The sequence below is a fragment of the Talpa europaea genome (assembly GCF_964194135.1).
Source record: "Talpa europaea genome assembly, chromosome: 3".
NCBI classification, from domain to species: domain Eukaryota; kingdom Metazoa; phylum Chordata; class Mammalia; order Eulipotyphla; family Talpidae; genus Talpa; species Talpa europaea.
The window spans coordinates 100373734-100378734 of NC_140069.1; the positions used below are offsets into that span (position 1 = coordinate 100373734).

The window sequence follows — 5001 nt, forward strand, 5'->3', positions numbered from 1 at the left end:
ACTCGCTGCGCGCGTTAAGCTCTCCTTTCTTTCTGCGGAATTCCATTTGCATTCCCTCTGCTTGGGTGTCTCCCTCTCCCAGTGTGTGTGTCTCTCTGTTTTCACACTCTCCTCCCCATTCGAGTGAGGCCCACACCTGGCGCATCACTGCCGAGCCATTAGCTGCGGGTCTCCTTTCATCTTCGCTGTGGCAGACGTTTCTATTTATCCACTTGCGCTCGCCGAGTGGCGTCACCAGCGGTACTGTAATGACGATTGCAGCAGGAGGATGACAGCTTAGAAAGAAGAGGGCAATGGTGCTTCCTCCCAGAGGCGGTGCGGCACAGAGGAGCGCTCGCATCACAAGGTGACCCCAGCTCCCCACCGCCGTCGTCACCGTCGGCACCGCGCTCCCGCCGCTCCGCGCCCACCCGGTCGCGCGGCCTCTCTTTCACCCTTCCGAAGCCGAGATCTGTCCGGCCGCTTGGGGACTCAGGGAGCCCGGGGCTGGAAGCTCACTTGGGGCTTCCCCCTCCCCCCTCCAGAGCCCCCCGGGATGGAGAGCCGAAAGGACATGGTTATGTTTCTGGACGGGGGTCAGCTTGGTACTCTGGTCGGCAAGAGGGTCTCCAATTTGTCCGAAGCCGCGGGGAGCCCGCTGGCCGAGTCGCCCGAGAAGATGGTGCCCCGTGGCTGCCTGAGCCCGCGGGCCGGTCCTCCGGCGGTCCGAGAGCGCGGCGGGGGAGGCCTGGAGGAAGAGCCGGTCGACGGACTAGCAGGCAGCGCTGCGGGGCCGGGCGCCGAACTGCGGGCAGCCGGGACTGCAGTGCTTGGCCCGGGACCTCCCGCCCCCTCCGCCGACAGCCTCTCGGGACAGGGGCAACCCAGTAGCTCGGACACGGAGTCGGATTTCTATGAAGAAATCGAGGTGAGCTGCACCCCGGACTGCGCCACCGGGAACGCGGAGTACCAGCACAGCAAAGGTAGCCACCGCGCCTCTTCTGTCCCCGGGCCTCTTACCGCGCCCACCTTCCATTTCAGCTCTGGAGGGGAGAAAGATGCTCCTTCCTCCAGGACAGGGTGGCTGGGGCGGGGGGGGGGGGGACCCACCTGAGCAACTCTTCCCTGTTATCTAGGTCCTGCCAGGGGTCTTCCGTGCTCAGGCTTTGGTGGGACAGATGGTGACAGTTGTGCCTTAGAGGGTGGAGGGAGACACGGCCCTGGGGCTCGACAGGGGTTCAAAGTGCACCCCAACCCTCCTGTATTTTGTGGGACTGCTTCGACATCGGGGGAAGACTCTGTCCTGGGGCTTGGGCAAGATCAAACGCAGGTCTGGGCAGTTTGTAGCTGGCTGGGTGTAAGGCGCATCCAGGCGCGGAAGCCGGAGTCCATAAAGGACAGTAAAAATCGCTGCCGACTGGGACGGCCTGGTGCAGGGGCTCTCCAGCCAGTTTGCACGTCGGTCAGAGGTCCAAATTACCTTGTCACTTCCCGGGCTCCGTGGCGCCAGGTCGGAAATGGTCCCAATGATCTAATTGCCTTTGGTCTCCGGTTGCATTTGAAAAGGCAGAGCTCTGGCCCTCCCCCTTCCCCTTTCCTTCCCAGTCCTACTTCTCCACCCAAAGGAAAAGAAGCTGCAGGGGGCAGGAGCCCCACCCTTCCCTAGGGTTGGCCCAAAGGGGGCCTGTCACACAGTTTTAACTGCAAAATCCTTCCTTGGCCAGGGGCTAGTAGGGAGGGAGTGAAGAGTCTGGAAGAGAGTCTTCTGGGAGGGGTGGACAATTGGGAGGGAGAGTCTACCAGCAGATACTCCTCCACAAGGCTGTGGAGTGGATGGGGAGAGCCTGGGAAGAAAGAAAAATCACCCCCTGGCCCTGGCTGCCAACATCTTGTTGAGCGCCCACACCCACCCATTGCCACTTTATCCACACAACCCCGACTCTCTAACATACCTTTAGAACAACCTGTACTCCACTGAAATATAGTAATGTAAAAGGAGGCTTAAACAGCCACTCTGTGGCATTTCTGCAACACACACACAGTGCACATTCTCCATTCTTGTACTTGTACTGGCAACCTGGCACACACAAAAGCAAGCTCCTGTCTAGCATTCTACAATGCATTAAGACCCAGAGTTCACAACACCCCAGCACAAAGGTGCAGTTCAACTCACTTTCTGTTAAATATGCACATCCTTGCCCATCCCTGGCAGTGGCAGGCCGAAAACTCAGATGGGTAACATCACTCCTATGGCCCAGGGTAGGGGCTAGGGTGGCCTGGGGCTACTGAACCCAGCAGTCTTTAGAGGCATAACAAACGCCAGCCTTGTCAGGCCTCCCTAGTGACTATGAAGTGCCCATCCCTCTGCCCACCTTCTGGGTTCTGGAAGTCACCGGTGCCCCAACAGTGACTGAGAAGGGGGAGTCTCCACCACCACCTCCACATGTGGTGGCTCTATGCCCCACATCAATGTTGTTTGTGTGTTCTGTTCTGTGTGTGTATGGGCTTGGGCTTCCTGTACAGGGTCTGGCTCTGAGGCACTGGCCAGCAGTCCAAACAGCGGCAGCGAGGCCCCCAAGAGCAATGGCGGCAGCGGCTCCCAGGGCACACTGGCCTGCAGCGCCAGTGACCAGATGCGCCGTTACCGGACCGCCTTCACCAGGGAGCAGATTGCTCGACTAGAGAAGGAATTCTACAGAGAGAACTACGTATCCAGGCCTCGGAGATGTGAGCTGGCTGCAGCCCTGAACCTGCCTGAAACCACCATCAAGGTATGAGCTTTAGAATAGGGGTGGGGGTTTAGGGGTGTCTGCCCCCTCAATAGGAAGTAAATGCCAAGGACCACTCCTAAATCTCAGGCCAGGAATGGAGTCTGGGGTCTCCCTGCTAGTGGCAGCTAGGCTGGGGGTGTCCTGGCCTGGTGCAGGTGCCTGGTAGGTGCAGATAATACGCTCTGCTCCTGACAGTCAGTGAGTGGGCACTGCTACCTTGGGATTGACTGTCCCTTTCTAGCTAAATGGATAACTGAATGGGGTGCCCGTGTGGGTCCCAAGGAGGATCCCAAGGGAGAGCAGCTGGAAAGGAAGGTGTTTCTGGGGAAATTCTGCCCTCTAATACCCAAAGAGTCCTCAGTCCTTCCACTACGCTAACCCACACGGAGTTCTGGTACTCCAGGGGGCCCTGGCCTCTTCGGCAGAGGTCAGGAGTGACAGGGACGAGGGTCAATCTCTCAAGAGGGGACGCCTACTCCAGGGGCTGGTGGTGGGATCTGAACCCAGTGCAGTGGGTCTCTGCTGCGGCTCTTCCTTGCCCCACCCGCCTGGCTCCCCGCGGTGGAACAGAACCTCCGCGCTCGGCGCGTTGGACGCGCGCAGCCGCTGAGCCTCTCTCCTCCGGGCAGGTGTGGTTCCAGAACCGGCGCATGAAGGACAAGCGGCAGAGACTGGCCATGACGTGGCCGCACCCGGCGGACCCCGCCTTCTACACGTACATGATGAGCCACGCGGCGGCCGCGGGCGGCCTGCCCTACCCCTTCCCGTCGCACCTGCCCCTGCCCTACTACTCGCCGGTGGGCCTGGGCGCCGCGTCCGCTGCGTCCGCTGCCGCCTCGCCCTTCAGCGGCCCGCTGCGCCCTCTCGACACGTTCCGCGTGCTCTCGCAGCCCTACCCTCGGCCCGAACTGCTGTGCGCCTTCCGCCACCCGCCGCTCTACCCGGGCCCGGCGCACGGACTGGGCGCTTCGGCCGGCGGCCCCTGCTCCTGCCTCGCCTGCCACAGCGGCCCCGCCAACGGGCTGGCGCCCCGAGCCGCAGCCGCCGCCTCGGACTTCACCTGTGCCTCCACGTCCCGCTCGGACTCCTTCCTCACCTTCGCGCCCTCCGTGCTTAGCAAGGCCTCCTCGGTCGCGCTGGACCAGAGGGAGGAGGTGCCCCTCACCAGATAAGGGGCTGCCCTTGGGCTGCCGGCTCCAGGACGCCCGCGGGGGCCTTCCCCGCCCCCGGACTCAGCCAGCGTCCCTCCCCCGCTCCCTGGGCACGGAGAGGGAAGAAGATGATCGCAAAGGACCGGCGGGACTCCGCTTTGAGGGGGGCCTTGGCAGGCGCATGTAGGGATCTGGAGTGGGAATGGGGAGGGAGAGGCCGAGAGACCTTCCTCTGCGGTGGCCCCTCTTTGCCATTCTTCACCGGACCCGCTGCCTCTGACAGGGATGAGGCCTTGATTCCAAAGCCCAACAAAACTTAGCAGCAACAGCTACCGATATCCGGCCCCTCAGCCCCTCACTTCAGCACCTCACACCTCTTCCTCCCCCCTGCCAAGGCCGACCCCAAGCACTGCAAGGGGAAATTGCTGCCTCTCGAACAAAATGCTGTGTATGCAGAGCAGGTAGAGATTAATCTTTGCCAGCTTTTCCAAGGCATGGCAAGGGGCTTGTGGAGAGCAATGCACAGTCATCTAGGGGAGAGGGAAAAAGAGATGAATTACTACCACAGATAATGCGGGCCCTCCCATGAAACTCTAGCCTTCCCAAACCTTCCTTACACAACAGCTTTTGGGGTGGGCATCTACCAGCATCTACCATCATCGGATTGATCTCTTTGCTCTCTCTTGGTTTCCTGATACCTCTTAATTTGCAACTGCATCCCCACCCCTGAGTTTTTGTTTGGTGTTTGGCTGGAGGCTGCAGATGCTTCAGGGCCCCTTGGCAGCTTCTACCGAGACTCTTCTCCCTGGGCCCAACATGCACCCTGATTAGCAAGTGATGTGTGTGAGGAGGGTTTTTGAATGTTGAATGTATAATAATGATCATGGAACCCAGAGCTGAGCTGTTAACAAGGCGCCCAGGGAAGAGCTTAGGGAGCAGGGACCTCATCTCCCTCCCTCAATATCTGGCAGCAAATTAGAGGCTATTTCTAGCCTTTGCTTGTTCACCTTCACTTCATCAGGAGCTTTCTGACCCTTCCTTTTGCATTCAGCATTTTACATCCTTCTTCCTCTCATTTTCCTCCCAAGCTACCAAAGGGG

At 60.0% G+C, this 5001-nt stretch overlaps 1 protein-coding gene across 1 annotated transcript; it reads left to right on the forward strand.

Moving 5' to 3' along the window:
- Positions 1-465: 465 nt before the first annotated feature.
- On the forward strand, positions 466-3922 carry EVX1 (even-skipped homeobox 1; the record flags this gene model as incomplete). The annotated part of the gene is made up of 3 exons (XM_084230936.1): positions 466-962; positions 2503-2750; positions 3380-3922. The coding sequence occupies exons 1-3, from the start codon at positions 536-538 to the stop codon at positions 3920-3922; spliced, it is 1218 nt and encodes a 405-aa protein (XP_084087062.1). The 5' UTR covers positions 466-535.
- Positions 3923-5001: the final 1079 nt, after the last annotated feature.